The sequence below is a fragment of the Pocillopora damicornis genome, chromosome 12 (genome assembly GCF_964200805.1).
Source record: "Pocillopora damicornis chromosome 12, jaPocDami1.2, whole genome shotgun sequence".
NCBI classification, from domain to species: Eukaryota; Metazoa; Cnidaria; class Anthozoa; order Scleractinia; family Pocilloporidae; genus Pocillopora; species Pocillopora damicornis.
Window position 1 is genome coordinate 7,280,478 of NC_142681.1, and position 18,869 is coordinate 7,299,346.

General features: G+C 37.4%; 2 protein-coding genes and 1 long non-coding RNA gene across 3 annotated transcripts; 2 read left to right on the forward strand and 1 right to left on the reverse strand.

Moving 5' to 3' along the window:
• Positions 1-3,135: 3,135 nt before the first annotated feature.
• LOC149036273 (uncharacterized) lies at positions 3,136-5,118 on the forward strand. Its single transcript, XM_089188666.1, has 7 exons — positions 3,136-3,817; positions 4,081-4,146; positions 4,329-4,406; positions 4,495-4,535; positions 4,754-4,819; positions 4,975-5,022; positions 5,104-5,118. The coding sequence occupies exons 1-5, from the start codon at positions 3,706-3,708 to the stop codon at positions 4,760-4,762; spliced, it is 306 nt and encodes a 101-aa protein (XP_089044792.1). The 5' UTR covers positions 3,136-3,705; the 3' UTR covers positions 4,763-4,819; positions 4,975-5,022; positions 5,104-5,118.
• Positions 5,119-6,033: 915 nt separating this feature from the next.
• Positions 6,034-9,498, forward strand: LOC149036274 (uncharacterized). The gene is made up of 10 exons (XR_016181458.1): positions 6,034-6,167; positions 6,784-6,888; positions 7,070-7,151; positions 7,236-7,296; positions 7,616-7,688; positions 8,016-8,045; positions 8,380-8,427; positions 8,882-8,917; positions 9,264-9,327; positions 9,434-9,498. It is a non-coding gene; the product is annotated as an uncharacterized LOC149036274 (long non-coding RNA).
• Positions 9,499-15,748: 6,250 nt separating this feature from the next.
• LOC149036275 (tyrosine-protein kinase TXK-like) lies at positions 15,749-18,628 on the reverse strand. Its single transcript, XM_089188844.1, has 2 exons — positions 18,149-18,628; positions 15,749-16,854 (listed from the first exon to the last, which is right to left on the reverse strand). Exons 1-2 carry the CDS (start codon positions 18,374-18,376, stop codon positions 16,051-16,053), a joined length of 1,032 nt encoding a protein of 343 aa, XP_089044970.1. The 5' UTR covers positions 18,377-18,628; the 3' UTR covers positions 15,749-16,050.
• Positions 18,629-18,869: the final 241 nt, after the last annotated feature.

Consider the following 18,869-nt stretch of genomic DNA (forward strand, 5'->3'; position numbering starts at 1 on the left):
AAAAAAGAGGAAAACTTCAATTGAACGCTTGCAAACACTGAGAATTTGAGAGTATAGATCGTAACTTGACAGCGGAAGTACTACATGTAAAACCCAGTTGCAACAATAGCAATTTGAACTACATAGGCATCTCCTCACAAAGAGCAGATTCAGGAAGTTATTATTTCCTTGTGACAGGAGCTAAGATATTTCGAATCATCTGAAAACTGCCAGAAAACTGTTAGAAAATTTGCATAAGATATGATGAGGAGAGACTTACCACCGCCGCAGTGCAATCGAGTCAATCAATGTTTCCTTCCATGTCTTGAAAAAGAAAAAATCATAACAAAGTTCGAAATAAAAAAAATTTAATGAAATCATAATGTCAAAATTCCACCTTTCAAACACTTATTATCCACACGTAAATCGCAACTTGTCACTTGAACAAAACTTCCCATCGCCAATATGTAATCTGGATTGCTTCATGTCCTTCAGGAAAAAGAACAGCGATTTCATCACCATTATTTTCCATACTTTTCTACCGGATATCTTTTACAAGCTTAATAAAGATGAATAGAGCGCAATCTCCCAGTGATTTACACGAGAGGACTTAATTTACTCATTTAACTTTGGACCCTCCTTGTCCAAATCCGCCAGCGGATATGGACCCCCCTTCGCAGATTTGGACCCCCCTACCAAAATTTCCTTTTAAGTATCCTTTGTATCATATTTGGTAACTAATTCTATTTGCAAGCTTTTTTGTCGATGTTCTTTTCAATCACAACACAACATTTCTTCAATAAAGGTTAAAAAAACCAGCCATTTCGTTCTAATTCTACCGCATTCATTATAGCGAGTAGTACAGTATACGCAGGAATTAGATGTGAACAAACTACTGCATTCGAACTATTGAAATTGTTACAATAAATCTTTGCTTCTTCTGATGCGAATCAACATTGGTACGAAACGTCATAACAATAGTGGAGACTATTGTGTCCAGTCACAAGAATAACTCCGTCTGATTTTCTAAAATAATAACATTAAACAGTTTTTGAACGAGAACGAAGAAACTACTCTATTACAAATCGTTCGTGAAGCCGGATCAATATCAGTAGCTGGAAACAGACCCTTATATAAAACTACCGTACAATTTTAACAAAACACCCCCTTATATAACTCGCCATTGTTACATAGCGACTATTCAGAGATACAATTAAAAACCCCTGGATGCAAGATACGAATCTAAGACCCCTGGATGTAACGAAAGCATTCACGATCGATATCGACATCTGCGCGCAGACCCCTAGATGTAAGATTTTACGATCGATATAAACATCAGGACACGGGTTTGACATGGATGTGACATTGTAAGGTCAATATCAACATCTGAGCACACGATACGCACTAGATGTAAAAGTTTACGATCAACCCGGACCCTGATCGTACGATTTTAAGATCAATATTAACATCTGGGCACAGACTCGTCATGTAATACACGTTCATTTGAACCCCTGATTGTAAGAACCCCTGATTGTAAGAACCCCTGATCGTAAGAACCCCTGATTGTAAGAACCCCACAGACCTGTTATGTAAGACACGTTCATTTGAACCCCTGAATGTAGGGAACAACGATCAATATCAATAACTGGGCACAGATGTGTCATGTAAGATACACTGATGTAAACCCCTGATTGTAAGATCCCCTGATTGTACGAACCCCAGATTGTAAGAACCCCTGATTGTCGCAGAGAAAATAGAGGTAGAAAATTTTGAACATCTTTTAAATAGTTAAATAGTCTTTTATATCGAGTCTGCAAAATAACTTGTTTTAGATAGTTAATGGTTTTTAAATAATTTTAATTATCTTAAATCTTAAAAGATTTCTAAATATACTCTAGATAGTTTTTAAATACTATTTTTACTTGCATCTATGAATAATTTTTATCTTTCTATGATAACAGTGTAGAGTTATTTTAATATTCATTTTGATCATGATTCTATGTTTTATAGAGGGCTACAAGTTTATCAGTTTTATTATAACTGTCACGTGTTTGCCCTATTCAGATAAGGGCGTTACCTTACCTATCCTTAAATTTCGGCCACCTATTTGCGAGCTACCTTTCTAGACCGATGTTAGAAGTTGTTGTGAAGGACCAAAAATGAAGCTTCATGTAAAGGTTTATATAAAATATCAAGAAATTTATATAGCGAGTTTTGAAATTTAGGTAGCAACATTTTCAATTTTTGCTAATTTTTTTTAGCAACTTTTGGGCATTCATTCCGAATATCAATTTTCTAGCATTTTAGGATGCCATCCGATCATCTGCTAAGTTTAGTTACAAAGTGCTACAGCTCATTTAATTACAAAGTGCGATTGTCTGTTTTCACAAAGGAAAACAGCAAGCATGTTCTCGTTTGAAAGTGGCACCTTCTGTGTGCCTTTAGAGGGAGACTTGATTATTCTGACGCTTTTTTCTCAAAAAAGCATTCGATGCTGTGGACCACAATGATTTTTATCCAAACTGATTACAGTTTTACTTTAGTAAAGGAACATGGTTTTCTCTTGATTTCAGGAATCGTGCAGGAAACGATTAAAGGTGATTGTTCACACTGCCAACGCCCACATGTAGTTCCGGTAGATCCAGGTAGCGGTCGAAGCAAGAAAATATGAGGATATTAGTAATTATGAATTGTCGGTTGTCAAATGTCATGTCATTAACATGTGAGTATATTCAAAAGGCTTCGAGTCTTTATATTGTTTCATTTCTTTTGAGCGGTCTATGCTGATCACATAGTCAAGAAGCAATGTCGACGAGCGGAACAAGACGATCAAGGAATATGAAACGTTCTTTCGTATTGCTACGCTTCTGTGATCTTTTAAGAGTACCGCGTCCCAATATCCAGCGGGTGTTGGAAAGTACTGGACGAGTCAAAGAACTGGAATTTCCCAACAATTCCACTACAGCTAATCTTCAGGATATTGTACTTACTGCTTTCAGCCAGCATCTAAATAGAAGGCAAGCGTCGAGGTAATGCTGACTATTAGTTAATTTTTGGCTTATAAATATAATCACAATGAACAAATATCGATTAACCGTTTTTTCTTTACTTTTAGTTTGCACTTTTATCGAACTGTGAGTGGTTCGAACATGTTGACACTGGCGGGCACATGGGATGATATGTGCGGGGATACCATGAAGGCAATGTTTAAAAGCCGCTCTAAGGTGTTCATGCGATTAGATCGAGGTAAGATTATTCTAAACAAAAAAGGGCAAGTTATCTTTATCAGTAAAAAGGCTCCGGGAAAAATACATTTGCATAACGGTAAGACATATCCACGCTGCAATAGCGGCCCCGATATCATGGGGATTACTGGAAAATTCGAACCATGTTTTTCAGACATATCATTTTATGAAAAGTAAAGTGAGGTGTGAATGTAGTTCAACCCGGGATAGAGAGACACGCGAGTGCCACACGAGCGAAGATGTGCGAGTAGCGAGGTCATTGGCCCGAGATGAAATCGATCCTTTACTCGCTGGTGAATGGTACATTGTGCCGAACAGGTCTTCAGATGGCAGCGTAGAAAATTCGGTTTTAAAGTGTATTCAGAAAGATTTGTCTTTTCACGGGACTTAATGACAACAATGTTTAGTAGAATTACGGTTACGGTTATCTGTCTTACTTCAATGAGACATTTGTGTCAAATTATGATGAGGTCTATGATTCATGTTGTGCCGAAACGACACGCAGCTTAACTACATCATACTGTGTCTTTTTGACTTAATAACGTCTTACCTTTTTTCAGACATGACGAATCAAGATCGAGATAGTGCAGCTGGTGATTATTAATGAAAATATCAATATCATGTTTTAGCATCGAAGGTTTTTCTTGGATGATCGAGCACCCGCCATTTACCGATAATTGGATAGCATTCCTCGGCGAAGACGTGATTGGCACTGGGCAGTTAGCTTACTAAAGGCTCTAGATTTGTTATCAGCAATTTTAGTTCGTTTGGAAAGATGATCTTGAGTAATCTAGAATACTTTCCAAGAGAGTTACTTTATTTTGACCCGATCTTGCTTTTCTTTCATGTTTAACAGGGCAATCAACATCAGGAACTGGGGCATCGGGAGGCAACGAAGTTGTGATCATCTCTCCAAGACCAGGTACGTTGGATTGGTTCAAAACTTATTGGATAGTTAGAAATGAAACTTGATTTGATACCAGTAAATGGGAGCGTGAGTTGGACAATTTTAACAAGGAAATATTTGTAAATTGTTAATCAGCTGGATCCTAAAATAGTCATTTGCATTTTATTTGATTCCAAATAATTTTTTCCGGATTCCAGATGAAAGCAGTGGTGATGAGGAACTGGCCACCCCAATGTTTTCATCCATACCAATAAGACAATTACCTATTGCAGCAGGTAGGTGTATTCTCTAAATTGCTTCTATCCGTTGGAGAACTGAAGTATACTTTAACACTACTTTTCCCTTTTTTCCCCTTTCAATTAGGTGGAGAGAAAGAGCCAAGGCATTTGTTGAAAGCTTGTATGGTAAAGATGAAAGCAGCTCATATATTTCTAGAATTGAGTTCAAACGGGAGTGGGCATGTATTGCATGGTGAAAAGATACAAAACACTAAGTACATGTGCATTAAAAGAATATGAGAGTTGTAGTATCTTGAGACACATCACTAAGAACTGAAACTTGTCATTTGGTGCTGTATGTATTGTATGTGATCATTCACTGTAAGGTGTTCTCAATTTCTTAGAGTCAGTAGTCACCTGCTGTCCTGTGGCGATGGAAGGGCACGATTTGGCTGCACAGGCAGTGGAAGGTAACGATGCACTCCATTATATACAAATTTTAAAGGTCACTTATTGGCTTGTCAATCCTAGTTCAAATTGTATATTGAAGCGTTTTGGCCATGAATATCATAAATTAAATATTCAAAATGGAGATTAGGTTAATAAGATGTGCACTGTTTTTCAGTTGGAACAGTGGAGGAGGAGAAGGATCTCCTGGTTGGCGCAGAGGCTAGTAAGTAAAAATTTGAAATGAGTCATCTTGATCTGGTCATGCAAAGGACACATGTACCTAATTGATATATCCTACTGTTAGACCCAGGATGTGGACCTGCTTACGACCTCCAGATGTTAAGGAGGTTGATGGTAGCATATGACATATCCCTTGTGCTGCCATTTATGTGTGCCAATGCACTAGAGGTAAACGTGTGAAGTTTTGTAACAATGAATTTAGATAAGATTTGCATTTGAGGTCTCTTCAGGTCACGATTAACAAGTAATGGCTTAGTAATTAGCACAATAAACTCCAGATTGTGTTGCATTCAGGTTCAAGACCCTGCTATACATGTATACAGGTTGTGTTTTTGTGTAAGATACATTTACCAGTACTCTCAAAGTGCCTCTTACCAGCCAGCACTACTTATTAGACTCAGAGAACTTGCAGGGAAACCTGATAAAATGCTGGGGGTTAACCTTAACTGAGCCACCAACTATTCATGGCCTGGTTTCTTCATGGGACACAAAAAGAACTTATTGACTTTACAACTCTTTCCTTCTCTGATATTTTACAATTTGTAAGGTCAATTGTTATAACTTGAAATAGATTCTAGTAATACAGCTAAACAAGGTCTATTTGGGGTTCATATTGTTCCCACAAAATTATGTCAAATGTACATGTTATTTCATGTTTTGAGTTAAGTTTTTGAGGGTTGGCTGTCAGATTGTAGCATTAAAATTATGTCATGGAACATGCATAATGTTAAGACATTTCCAATCAATTCTTCCCACTCACTAAATGATACAGGTGAATCATCCCCAGCTGAAGGTTACATCACAGTTCAGTCTTGAAATGCATGTCATATTAACTAATAGGTTGTGCATGATATTTTTTGGAATACAATTGAAAGCAATTACATTGTCAGTAATCTCAATATTTAAAACTTTAACTCAGATGAAACAGCAGTGCCACCAGGACTCCACTCTGCTGGTGTTCATTAGGTACAAGGCAACTAAAAAGGCCATGAATACCTTAAGGTATACTTCCTGTATATTTCAACAGTATTTTACATGCAGGTTTGACATGGATTAAACCAACACTGACCTAAATCTATTTTAAACAGAGTGAGGATGGATAGTCATGTATGTCATTTTAAGTGACAGGTGATTCTAGTTTAACGTATATGAATAATGGCTGAGGTGCACAAGTCTTATAGTATCAGTGTATCCATCACTTTATTGAATAGAGTGCACACTATTGGTTTATTTTAGAGCTTTGTTGAATATTTCCGAAGTGTTAGGAAGCTGCTACCCATATGCTTCCCTGCAAGGGAGCAATTTTGATGACAATGATAAGGATGTGGCCTTGATTACCAACCTCTGTTTCTGAACTCAACCTCACTTTTCCCCACCATTATTATTAGCTTTTGAGACACTGGTGGTTCACTTAGTGACCCACATGATTTTAAAGCTGTAGCTCTAGGAAATCAACATCAAATTATTTTCCATTTCACCAGTGAGACAACAGTTTATTGGACAACAGAAGTCAGTTCTCGTTGATTCAGGCATGCAACCTCAATTGAAAATTTACCATGGCAAGCACATCATAAAATGCAAGATTGTCTTGAAAATAAAAGTTAAGGAACAAACATAAATTAACTATCAAACAACAAGTTCATGAACATTGTGTGCAAAATGAATATGTTTGGAATAGAATTATCCACCAGAGACACTGCCATGTATTTAGTGATGTAATGGATTGATCATCTTATTTCCATAGCTTGTGGGAAACATCAGCAATCCCTGTACGATGATGATGTTGAGATAAGGGTGATGCACCCCACTTTATCACCAAACAAGATGATAGTTGGCAGCATGATAGCTGGTCAGTGGCCTCTTGAGCATTCGTGTCACTCACATCCTATCCTGTAGCTCATATTTATAACTTGCCGCAATTTCAAATCTCTTAATTTACTTCTAACTTGAAAATTTTAAAACAATTAAACAAAAAAAAACAAAAATACAATTTACCAATTTTTTGTGTAATATCATGGTATATCTTTCAGGAAATGACAGTTGCCTTCTAAAACACCTGATTGAGGCAATCAGGCAAGCCAAGGAGGCATCATGTGCTCTTAAAGCTCACAGGTAAATGTCACAGTGTCTTGTTTATTTCATTAACTATAATTGCCATAATTTTGTAACTCAACTTACATTAATTTGAATTTACAGGGATCTCTCACAAAGGGATAGAGCTCTAAGGGCACAACAGGACAAAGAATTTCAAGCTTCTGTAAGTTTTATAGATCACAAATGAAATTGGAAGCGTTGAATTGATTTAGAATTATGTACCAAAGATAGTTTAATCTGCATCCACCACTTGTTCACTGGTTCACAGATAGCAGTATGCACTAGAAAAACAAATATTAGGTACATTGATGTGAATTGCCATCAGAAAAAGAAATCATGATGTATATTTTTTAATTCATAAAATAGAAAAATTGAAATACAAATAAGACTGAGGAAAATGGAAACATGATTGTTGGCTTCATTTGAAATGTATTTTATAAAGTGGTGTCATGAATTACTTGTTATGAATTCCATTGTTGCAGGAGGTTTGTGACAGGGCCAAACACACCCAAACAGAGGTTATAGCAAGTTCAAGTTTCTGCATATTTTTTAAAGGTTTGTGACCCTTAAAAGAGCAGAATATTAACCCTTTAACTCCCAAGATCTGATTGTTAATTCTCCCCTCTAGCTGCTACACATTTCCTTGTAAATTGGTTACAAGAATTTAGTATTCAATCAAGATAGTATCTTGTGTCTGATAAGTTTGAGTATTCTCATCACCTGTTTGTTAGATAATGTACAGATACTATAGGGAGAAGTTACACATTAATCATTTCTGGGAGTTAAAGGGTTAATGTGGCACATTTACAGTTGCATTACTTCTAGAATATATTATTAAATCTGGACACATCTATTTACATGTGTGTCTCACTTCTTTCAAAGGCAGACAGACCTCAAGACCCAGAAAATGAGGTAAATAATTTTTTTAATTGATTTTTTATAACAACATACAAGTAGAAATTAATAAACATGAAAAATATCTGAAAAGTTGTACTTCAGGAAATACTCATCAACAGAAATGCATACACCAGTAACGTAAACACATTTGTTTTTTTCACTAGAGACAATTTAGTGGTATAATTATAAGAAACTGTTAATAGTAATGATTATGTTATTGATGATAATTTTAAAATCAGCACAATTGCTATTACAGTACACCAGGAAATCAGGAAGTTATCACTTTTTTGTCCCATGTAAATTATCTGTCAAAGTAAATTAATTCAAATGCACCAATCTTATTTGGCAGACTGAGCTTGGGGAGAGCCTGGATGATACTGAGGTGGACACTGTAGAGGTAATGTCTGTACTTCATTGAAACTGTGAAAACTCTGGCACAAAGTGTGAAATTTTGCTTTGATTGATTACTGGATATTTGGAGTTATTGTTTGTAGTCAAATCCTTGATATAACTTTGCCTGCAATTGATGGTCTAAATAATTGATGCCCTTTAACAATTCCAATATGATGACAAAATCCAGCAACTTTGCCATTGCAGTAAAGTTTCCTTCCATGAGTTTCAAGAGTGGATCGAATGCAAATTTCCTCACTATGCTGTGAATCTGTACCACATGTGTAGCACTGGTAATATCAGAAAGGCAAAGTGATATTTTCAGGGTTGAAATGATAATTCAAATGATTCATGTGCAACTCTTTGAACACTGGAGAAATTATTCCTTTAACAAGTCTTGGGAAACAATTTGGTGAATATTCTTTAATGCAAGTAACCCTACATTAATCATTAATTTCTAGATCAGAAAAAGAAGGCTAGCAAGGATTCATAGAGAGGTAATTATGAAACATAATTGAAATAATATCCACTTCAAGTCTTTTTTCAGTGAAAACCTAACATTTCTTTTGGTGATCAAAACACAAATGAACAATGTAATTTTTAAAGAAAGATGTTTTTTGTTTTGTTAGGAGTGTGGGACAAAGAAAAATTCTGAGTCCCCATGAGGAATCGAACCTCAGACCTTTGGAATTCAAAGGTCTGGGGTTTGATTCCTCATGGGGACTCAGAATTTTTTCTTTGTCCCATGCTGTTGACAAAACAAAACATCTTTCTTTATTTCTTTACTGAGCTCAAAACGCACCATCTCTCTAATTTCAATGTAATTTGTTATATATTTTCTAGGAATATTCTAAACATCCATGCAACTGTGAAACTGATGGAGATGGCTGTGGAGACAAGTACAGTTGTAAGTATAGTCAGTGGTTTGAAATAAAGTCCAATTCCTATTTTAGAACTTAAATAATACTTATGAAGAATACTTTTATTAAAACGTATTTTATCTTTCTCTACAGACTTTCAAGAATCCATAATGTTTTTTTGTGACAGTTCAATCAATAAACTTTCATTTCCATTTTTGAGTGATGTGTTCTCAAGTGTTTATTCAATATCCATAGTTAGATTTCCCCCCAGAATTTGGGCATGATGATTTTGTTGGATTGCCAATGCTCCAAATTTCATACCTCCCTCACTCAATTGGATTTAGATTATCATGTAGCCATGTTGGCATGAATTGTCATATGTCTCACTACCACATCCACAGTATTATGTGACAAGCAAAATTGTAGTGTGTGTTTGTTCAACATCTCAGCCTTCTTTGATTGTAACAAATTGTTAATCAGCCAAATGGTTAAATCTGGTTGGAGAGGAGTAGAAATGAATTGTATTGCAAATGACAGCAAATGCACCAAATCCAGAAATATTTGTTTCTTATTTGGACCTGCTCCTGAGGAAAAAACATATTATTTGATGTATGCTTCAATGAATAATTGAGGTGATTAAAGTCCAAGTTTAGAATAAGGCAAATATTGATGTGTTACAATCAGGGGTTCTTACAGTCAGAGGTTCTTACAATCGGGGGTTCTTGCAATCAGGGGTCTTACAATCGGGGGTTCTTACAATCAGGGGTTCTTACATTCAGGGGTCTTACAATCAGGGGTTCTTACAATTAGGGGTCTTACAACCAGGGGTTCTTACAATCAGGGGTCTTACAACCAGGGATTCTTACAATCAGGGGTTTATACTATCAAGGGTTCTTACAATCAGGGGTCTTACATTAAGGGGTTCTTACAATCAGGGGTTCTTACGATCAGGGGTCTTACAATCAGGGGTTCTTACGATCTGGGGTTCTTACAATCAGGGGTTCTTACAACCAGGGGTTCTTACGATCAGGGGTTCAAATCAACGTGTCTTACAATCAGGGGTTCTTTCAACCAGGGGTTCTTACGATCAGGGGTCTTACAATCAGGGGTTCTAACAACCAGGGGTTCTTACGATCAGTGGTCTTACAATCAGGGGTTCTTATGATCAGGGGTTCTTACAATCGGGGGTTCATACGATCAGGGGTCTTACAACCAGGGGTTCTTACGATCAGGGGTTCAAATCAACATGTCTTACATGACTAGTCTGTGCCCAGATGTTGATATTGATCTTAACATCTTACGATCAGGGGTCTGTGTTGATCGTGATTCTCGCATCCATGTCTGGAGAGAGGTCGTTTTTGAACCTTTTCCGCGATAGTCGAATACCGTTAGATTCAATAAGAAACAAACTTGTGACACTAATTTATTTTGTCGTTGTTCAATGCCCGAGTGTTGGAACGACATGGTACAGTGCGAGGGAATTAAGACTGCCTCAGAGGACGAGTGGCTCTGCATTGTCTGCAGACTGCCAGACTATTTCGGATCTCTCAACAGTTAATGATCGTTAAAATTAGAATATAAGATTGAGTTCGATGTAGTAGTCTCCACTTTTGTTAAGACGTTGACATTAACGTTGATTTGCATCTGAGAATAAGGTGAGAGTTCCAATAGTTCAGAATAGAAACATTTTTACTTATCATAGGCTTTACGAACGACTTGTAATACGAGTAGTTTCTTCGTTCTTGTTCAAAAACTGTTTTATGTTATTATTTTAGAAAATCAGACTGAGTTATTTTTGTGATTGGACGCAATAGTCTCCACTATTGTTATGACGTTTCGTACCAAAGTTGATTCGCATAACGTTCGAGCACGTGAAAGACTCCCTGAAAAAAGCTAAATTTTTGGAAATTGATTGTGATGAAATCCCTGTTCTGTTTGCTGTACTGCAGGGATACTGAGTAGTTCAAAATCTCCACTCTGTGATGATTTTCGCGCGAGTCGTACAAATTCACCTTTTGGGCTTTAGATTTCACGTGTAGTGTCACGTGACTTTTAATGTAAACAAACCCCAAAAGATCGGGCAATGAGTCGAGCTCGCAGCCCGTGTGTTCAAACTTCGGCTTTGGAAATTTTTCTTAAGTAACTGCCCACTTTCAAGAAGCGTTTCTTCGCTCAAAATTGGCATCTTTCTTTCATCATTTATTTGATCGTGTGTCAAGCAAGTTGTCATTTCGCTGCCGTTGAAGCAGGTGCGAAGAATGTTACAGGAAGCGTTGCGGCATGGAATAATCGAACTAGTTCTGCGTACAGTGATGTATCTGATCAGGTATTTTCGGTGTGTTAAGTGCGTAGATTGTTAAACAAACTTACTTCTTTCAGGAAATTAGTGCCCACGAATCGCTGTAGAACGTGAGGAAGCCTGAATTCCCACAAGGAATTACGTATCTATTTCTTAGCTGATAAATGTACCGATTTTTTTAAACTTAAGTAACGCAAGTGGGAAATTCTGCGAAACTCAGAACAACCTTCAAAAAGAGTTAAATTTAAGAATGGTAGATCACAAAAGTAAAGCTGATTTCAACGCTATGAGTGAGGCGGAGCTTAAAAAATATCTACAAGAACGGGGGATTTCAGCGAGCGGATACTCGAAAACCTCGTTAGTGGAAATCACCTCCGCAGTCGAAAAAATGGTTCTGCCAGTGGATCCAAATTTCGAAAAGGCGACACCACTGCTTTAGACGAATTAATAATTCATGGTATCTAATACCAAATCCATTTTTCCTAAAGACTGCTAACAATTTTATCGCGTCGTAGCCGTTTGGATTGTACGACATTGTTAATTATTTTATTTGCTCTCCTGAACTCATTGCTGGCTCTACGCCCAGATTTAAAAGGGCTTTGGCTACTGCGTATTCCTCTATCGATTTACCAGTTTGACGATCAAGTGTCACAAGGGTTTTAGTCAAGACAAACTTTCTTGCATCTCTCTCTTTGTCTGCTTCTCGTTCGCAAGATGCCTTCCGTTTACGATTGAGTCGCGACACCTAGGCATGGTATATATATTTATCCCAAAGACAAAACAATGATATAAAAGAATGATTGAATAAACTTACCCTTTCTTTACTAGCTACAGCAGATATGGGATCAGGATCCACTTTTGTTGGACCATTTCCACCGACAAAATGTAGACTACAAACGAAGCTGTCTTTTATGCACACCAACGAGTCACCTCGATGACATGACCTTATCAACCTTTGCCTTCTCTCCTTTTGTCTAACTGCCCCCCGGAAAATGGACTATTATGACGTACTTTACGAAGTAAAGTAAGAGTAGTACTAGTTTCATACTTGTTCTTCAGAATTGTATTGCAACAGAATAAGAAAGGATTTGGTATGAGTTTCAATAGTTCGAATCCAATAGTTTGTTGTCATTTAATTCATGCGTAGGCTATTCTACCAACTTAAATAAATGTGTCAGAAATGAAACGATATCTGCCCTTTTCTTCGTCAATTATAGTACGCAATCTTGTGTTGAAATTTTAACGGACATCGCCTAAAAGCTCGCAGTTGAAACAAGTTACGAAAAAGGAATGTTTAGTTGGGGGGGGGGGGTCCAAATCCGCGAAGGGGGGTCCAAATCCGCTAGCGGATTTGGACGAGGGGGTCCAAATCCGCGGGGGGTCCAAATCCGCTGTGACACCGGGTTGCCGTTAGCGATTCTTACCTTGGGGTTGAGGTATCGTGAATCGTTTTTGCAGGTGCCACAAGCACGTCTCTTTGGCGTAACCACTATGTTTAGGTATACACTTACTAAACAACTGCAATCGTACACGTTCATAGAGTTGAAATCGGTGTTATTTTGGGGAATCAAGGCTTCCTCACGTTCGACAGCGATTCGTGGGCACTAATCTCCTATCAGACGGGGATTTATTTGAAAATCTACGCACTAAACTGCGAGCTCGAAACAATGTCCGAACCTTTGGGGTTTGTTTACACGTGAAATCTAAAGCCCAGAAGGTGAATTGCTATATTTGTGGCGACTGGGTTTTACATGCATTGCTGCCGCTGACGAGTTGCGATTTCTGCTATCAGATTCTCAGTGTTTACGAGCGTTCTATCGAAGTTTTCTTCTTTTTTTTCTTGGTTGTTTTTACGTCAGAAAGCGGAATTGTGCTGACGAATATCGAATAATGTCCATATCTTGTCTTCTTTGAGGGCGACCGATGGAAACTTCATGGAGAAATACAACGTCACGCCATCGTGACAACGTACATGCTTATGACAAATGAACGGTGTGAGGATAGTTTCCTGTAGATCAGCCGACTTCAACATGTTTTAAATGACATACAAGTATAACAGTGTACCTTCAGAGGACTTCGGATCGCTCGAATTCCCATAAAAGAAGGTGCAGCACTCGGAATCTGGATGATATGCACACGATTTGAGGTATATGTTTGTAGTTACGTCGAGTTGTCCTCCATGAAGGTTGATCAATTGTTTTTTAAAACATGACAACAGAGGCGAGATTTGTCTTCAGGATATTGATCATAAGATAACATTCTTTCAAAGCCTTGCATGTTTCATTTGTCTGAAACATTTGTTGTTGAGAACATTAGATGTAAACATCGGCAAATTATGCAACATCTGATTTTTGAGCTTCGTTCGCGAATTTTCCCTATAAAAAGTAGAGGCAGGCCCGCAGAGATTTTTACATATTTAAAAACTAGAATATTATAACCAGCTAGGTGGGTACATGAGAGGACGGATATGGCTTTTACTGCAAGTATCATCTCCCGCAGCGTTATTTCCCCGGGTCTGTTAGTAATGTGTGAAAACATGTCAAACTGTAGGAGATCAACTTATCATCGCCAGTCATTGGGGTCCTGGTTAGTGTTGTAATGCGACTCCATAACCTTTCAAACTATAGAGATCAATGTATCATCGCCCTTGAATGGAGTCCTGGTTTATGTTATGAATGTCGTTATATGATTCTTTAATCTTAATAAAAGACGCCATTATTTTGCCTGTTGTCCTGTTGTCTTAACCGGCTTTCAACCACGAGTTGTTTGTTAGTGGTAGGAGTCTCTTTTTTTTTTTGCGCTAGTAAAAAGCTTTGTGTTTCGCAAATGCTTAAAATCTCTACTTGTACGTGTTTAACATCTCATGTTAGTCATCGCGGCACATGTCCTATTCGTTTGCGCGAATCCCGGCCGTACTGGAAAAAATGCACTTAAAACGAACGACGCACACAAAAGCTCTTTATAACACTTCAAACCCAGTTACTAGTAGTCCGGTGAGCCCCCCCACTCGAAAACTTGCTGCGCGGTCCCTGATGAGGCCTTCTGTGCCACTTGGCTCGAAGAAGTTAGGTGAAGGTGAAGTTGCTACAATGAAACTTAATAATTGACAGAAAATGTTAACTAACATACCTTGGTTTTTCAATCAGTAGTTGTAAGAGAAGGCTTTGGCTTTGGCTTGTGAAAATGATTGCTAATAGATCTTAAATTTCAGAAAAAGGGAAAAGTCTCTGCTTAAACTCAAAACCTAAATGCTGACTCCTAGGTTCAAGCTGGCAGTGTCCTAATACAAAGTTTTTTGAGCCACAGCATTCTTGGTTTATTCCTAAGTTAATTTTTGGCCTTAGCCAGTGGACTGCAAGAGTTATTGTTACAATAGCAAACAGAAACTGGCAAAAGATGAGTCATCTTGGCAGTCCTGCTGATAAAAGATGTGACATCTTCACAACAGGAATACTGATTTGCTAAAGTAACAATGGAAACAAAATGTTATCTTGCATATGCCTAATCCTTCTATTCTTGATTATTTTCTTCTTCTTCCTTTCTTTCCCAATATTTCAACTACAAGAAGGCTTAGGCTCAAATAATTTATCATACCATTTTTACCTACATTTATGTCATTGTAGATCTCATAGTGAACACTAATGTAATAGGGAACACAGTTATGTGGCAGATGATAATGATCAAATGAATAAGTCTACTGAATTCATTTAAAAGTACTATGTTTACACACTAGATGGATGGTACCATTGACGCGGATAAGTCTCAAAACAGGTCAAACCCCATCATTTGGTTGCATAGAAACACACCCAAACTACTGTGTTATGCACCAGGTCTGTTAGTAAGGGCTATTCTTCGGGGTTCTGATATTCAAAATTACACCAGAGTTAAGACAGTGTGCAATGCAGCACTTATTTCTAAGAACTCAGAAAACAACACACCAGAACAGATGGGTACTCAAGGCAACCCACCCAGTTTTAACTTTGTTTATTTACTTTTAGATATGCAAGCAAGTTATATTTGGTTTTACTTCCAATTGGTCAAGAAATTGGCATTGAGAATTTGTAGCTAATGTCTAACATTGGAAAGCCAATAATGATGATAATTAGTTATTATTACAGAAAACTATACACTGAGTTACTGAAAACAACTCATACTTCATATTATAGTTTCTTGCAACCTAAACTACAAGGTGAGGCCTTCATCACTAGCAAGAAAGGTTATGTTATAGGACAGTATGTTCTTAAGTAGAGTATGTTCAAAACTATTGTGTATAGGAAGGTCCTCAATTGAAAGAAAAAGCCAGGTGGCTCTTTTTCTCATCCCTATCTAGCAATACACTTCTTGAATATCTTCACAAAAGTAAATATTGGGAAAGAGCACAACCTCTCCTTGTTGTTTTACTATCCCACTGAATCTTTCTCAATTCAATTTTTTTTCATTTAACCCCTATCCCCTTTATTCCTGACTTCCCCTAAAGGCTACATATTAAAGAGGCCAGTGATGCCATTAGTCCTGTTGTTGTTGGTCTCCTTGTGGTGTTGATGTCCAAGCATTTTTGAGCATTGACAAGTAACATTGGAATTTCTTGCTTTGTAGCTACTTCATGCAGGATTTGGCCAAGGGAATAAACATCACTGGCTTTACTACAATGGGTGCCATTCAGAACTTCAGGAGCAATGTGCCTATAGTGAAAAGTGTACTTCTTTGCTGGGGGAAATGAACTGTCACAGGCCTTTCCAAAGTCTATAATTTGGCCATGTTTATCAGTTACAAGAACATTGTTTGATTTGAGATCACAATGAAGAAAGCCTTTGGAGTGAATGTGAGCGAGAGCATCAGTGATATCATGACAAAAGATCAGCCAGTCTTTGCTCGTCAGTGAACTGTTAACTCTCTCTAATATACCATTGGATTCCTTGCAATACAATAGTTTACTGACTGTTATGGATGTATTTTCTTCCCCTTTGAACTCCATCACTAGAGAGATAGGCTCTCTTTCAAGCTGGATTCCTATTATTGCAGGAATGTTTTTGTGTGTGAGAGTCTGCATGATTTGTGCCTCCTTTACCATCTCTCTAGTGCTTTGCATCAGACATTGTTTTTCTACCACAAGAACGTTTAATCTTGTGAAAGATTTTAAAATGCACCGGCCATATGAACCCTGTCCTAGTATTAATTCCTTTTCACTGATTGGTTGAAGCTCAGATGGATCAATTAAATTAACAGTGGCAAATTTGCTACTGGGTGGTCCTGATTTTGTATTCCTGTCTCTATTCTGGAATAAAGTAATATTTTATTTTATAAACAGAGGAAAAGTGAAGCTGGTGAGCTTAATAAGATTCACATGCTAGATTGTGTAATAAGTGGTAATAGGACTAAGTAGTCTTTGGTCTGTAATCATATAAGTGATAACAAAATCAGACGACTGCATAGTGGGAGTCCAATTTGTTTATCACGAGTATGATTACAGACCGAAACAGATGACACAAAGTCCTTTTACTAATTAATCATAAAAATTACAATTTCACAAAAATTACAATTTCCAAATTAAAAATATTGCTCAAGGGAAACCAATTCTTGTTTTTGAAGAAAGCCACAATTTAGGAATCTGTACACTGTTTCTATGGCGATTGAAACTAAGGTTGTGATTGGTTGATTTAAACTACAACTTTGAATGTGATTGGTTGACTTAGACTACAATGATGAATGTATTTAGCTTATTGAACAGTTCGACAACAACTTGGCAAGTGAATTTGTGGAAAACAGGAGTTTTTAAAACTAATCACAATCGAGGAAATTGTAACTCCTATGTTAATATATTAATTGGTAAACTTTATCCCTATCATATAATAAACTGCGGCTCATTTGACAAAGTCTCTCCTTGTTTCTTAATACAACCCAAGTATTTTATGTATTCATTTTAGACTTAACTCTAACACTGTTGATAGAGATACACAGAGGGTAGGCATGGTTGCCACAAACAGAACTTTCCAAAATTCCCCGACTATTAAGGCACTGACCTATCCATGATAAAAATTAAATTCCCCGATGAAATGGATGCAAAATGTCCAGCCTCCTCTTCTTCATTAAAACATTGCTGAGATCATCTGAAATATTTCTTCCAGCATGGTATGAAACTCAGTGGTGTAAAAACTTTAATTTCCCTGACTTTTTTCTGACCTTGAAATTTCTATCCCTGGCCATTTTTTTATCTGTATCCTTGGTAGAGCAAGATAAACACTACATAGCAAGATGCTATGATGATGAATGAAATCCCGAAAAATCATTTCAGAATGTGGCAATTTCAATTGGGGATTCCCTGCCTTATTTTACGAAAATGACTGTAGTTTTTTTTCATTTCATCATAGAAAGGAGACGAATTTTGAGGGCTGCACTCTCCCCTCCCCTTATGAGTTTATGTTGAAGTCAACCCCAGGACGTTTTGTACAATGCAAGACAATGCTAGTTTGTTTACGTTCAGCTTCAATTCGGTGATATCGTTTTTTGTAACCAACTGCTCATTTTCCGATACCTATTTTATTCTATTTTGACGCTAACCGAGTACCTACCTTGGTTTTGTCCAGGGTCTTTTTATTCTGTTCGACTAATGCTTTCCATTTGCCGTAATACATTCGCGCCAATCCCTTAGCGCGAGAATATGCATCTCTTTCCTTTTGTGTTCTCATTTCTCTGTTCTCCCTTTCCCTAGCTGTCCTTGACAATCGTTTACGTTTCCTCCTTTGATTTCGCATCCTGCGTTTTTCTTCGATTGTATTTTCCCGAGATTGTCGTGGCATGATTACTTTGCCAACCACGCACCAAGCGCGCGCTTTTTGTTAGCGATCGCCTTCGGTACTCGATTCCCTGTGGCTGAGTTTTTGCCCGCGTTTCCATACCGATATAATGTTGTAGAAAATTTTAGTGGACAGCGGCCTATCTCAACGCGATAAAACGATAAAAAATTAACCGGAAAGCTTTGTTCGCAGTGAATGTACAACTACGAAGAATAAATGTGGATGAAACAGGGTACAAGGTTTATGCAAGGACTACCAGAATAAAAAAAGCAATTGAAATCCTCCAAGTGTAAAGTTTTTTTTAAATGTAAAATGCATTTTCCACGCGTTTCAATATCACCCGACCTGCCACAGACTTCTGATCAGATTTATTTATTATTCCCTCATCGGTAGTAGTACATCTTGAGCCAATTACGTAAGTGGAAGTCATGTTCATTGACAAAGTTTGACAAGCGATGATGTGTCATTCATGCCTAACATTCCCTAGCCGTCATGT

What these genes read in the sequence shown, in the direction of transcription:
- LOC149036273 (XM_089188666.1), top strand. Translation starts at nt 3,706, where the DNA reads ATGTTGTGCCGAAACGACACGCAGCTTAACTACATCATACTGTGTCTT. An exon ending in GATCATCTCTCCAAGACCAG is followed by an intron (nt 4,147 to 4,328) that starts GTACGTTGGATT and finishes TCCGGATTCCAG; the next exon opens with ATGAAAGCAGTGGTGATGAG. An exon ending in ACAATTACCTATTGCAGCAG is followed by an intron (nt 4,407 to 4,494) that starts GTAGGTGTATTC and finishes CCTTTCAATTAG; the next exon opens with GTGGAGAGAAAGAGCCAAGG.
- LOC149036275 (XM_089188844.1), bottom strand. Translation starts at nt 18,376, where the DNA reads ATGCCACGACAATCTCGGGAAAATACAATCGAAGAAAAACGCAGGATG. An exon ending in AGACCCTGGACAAAACCAAG is followed by an intron (nt 16,855 to 18,148) that starts GTAGGTACTCGG and finishes ACTTTATTCCAG; the next exon opens with AATAGAGACAGGAATACAAA.